This window comes from Arachis ipaensis, chromosome B04 (assembly GCF_000816755.2).
Source record: "Arachis ipaensis cultivar K30076 chromosome B04, Araip1.1, whole genome shotgun sequence".
Taxonomy (NCBI): Eukaryota; Viridiplantae; Streptophyta; class Magnoliopsida; order Fabales; family Fabaceae; genus Arachis; species Arachis ipaensis.
The window spans coordinates 40,352,526-40,353,482 of NC_029788.2; the positions used below are offsets into that span (position 1 = coordinate 40,352,526).

The following is a 957-nucleotide window of genomic DNA, read 5'->3' on the forward strand; positions in this document are numbered from 1 at the left end:
TTACCTTTTTTTTTAAATTAAAAATAATATAATTGTTTTAAATTTATGTTCCTATTTTTTAATTTAAAATTTATATTTTTAATAAAATTTAAAACAAAAAACAAGGAAACAAAAGGGCAACTTAAAAACCATCAAGAACAGAAAAGCACAAGGATGGAAGAGCTTGAACTGAAATAGCAACTCAATAATTAAAACAAATATCAACTAAAATACTAACGGAACAATTAATACAATATTGAACAAGAACAATAAATCACCTTAGTTTTCACACATTCTGAAAATCAACATGGGAAGGAGAGGGAGATGAAGATTTCATACTCAATGGAGATGGTTGAACCTGGGGAAATCACAGCGGCAATTGAGAAGGTGAACGGCAGGAAAATGGCGGCTGAGTGGAGGCTCCAACACGCGACCGAGCAGAGGAGTTTGGATGACGCATAGCAGCGCGCACGACAGTGGAGCAAACGCGACGGCGGTGGTGGCTGGGCATGTAGAAGAACAACGACGAGGTGAGGTTGCATGTTCTTCTATGGTGTGTTCGAAAGCAAGTCAAAGAATGTTATGCCCTTCTAGGTTTTTGGCACTGAGGTCACAAAGGTGAAGGCAGGAGAAGTTAGGTGGCTGATTTTTCACGACTTCTTTTATCAGATTTCTTTGTATATAAAACGGCACCGCATTAAATATAGTATATCCTACATTTCTTTGTTTTTTTTTTCTTTTTTAAAATGTAGATGAATATAATTTGAATTAACAATTTAATCAATTCAATACAAATAAACGTATTTGTGTTATTACTTGTATGGTTAACTATGTTTATATATTCGATTAAAAAATAACTTATAAATTTTTTAAATTAAAGAATTAACAATTTAAAATTTTAAATTGAAGTCAGAATCACATCAACATTCAACAAATTAAATAAATAATTTGTCTTGTGGCTGTTGCATTTTGTGATTG

General features: G+C 32.3%; 1 protein-coding gene across 1 annotated transcript in view; it reads right to left on the reverse strand.

Moving 5' to 3' along the window:
* LOC107636413 overlaps positions 1-640 on the reverse strand; it is a 5,553-nt gene extending 4,913 nt beyond the window's left edge. Inside the window, exon 1 of the mRNA XM_021122431.1 lies at positions 319-640. Within this exon, the coding sequence (XP_020978090.1) occupies positions 319-521 (203 nt within the window). The 5' untranslated portion in view covers positions 522-640. The remainder of the gene's footprint in view (positions 1-318) is intronic.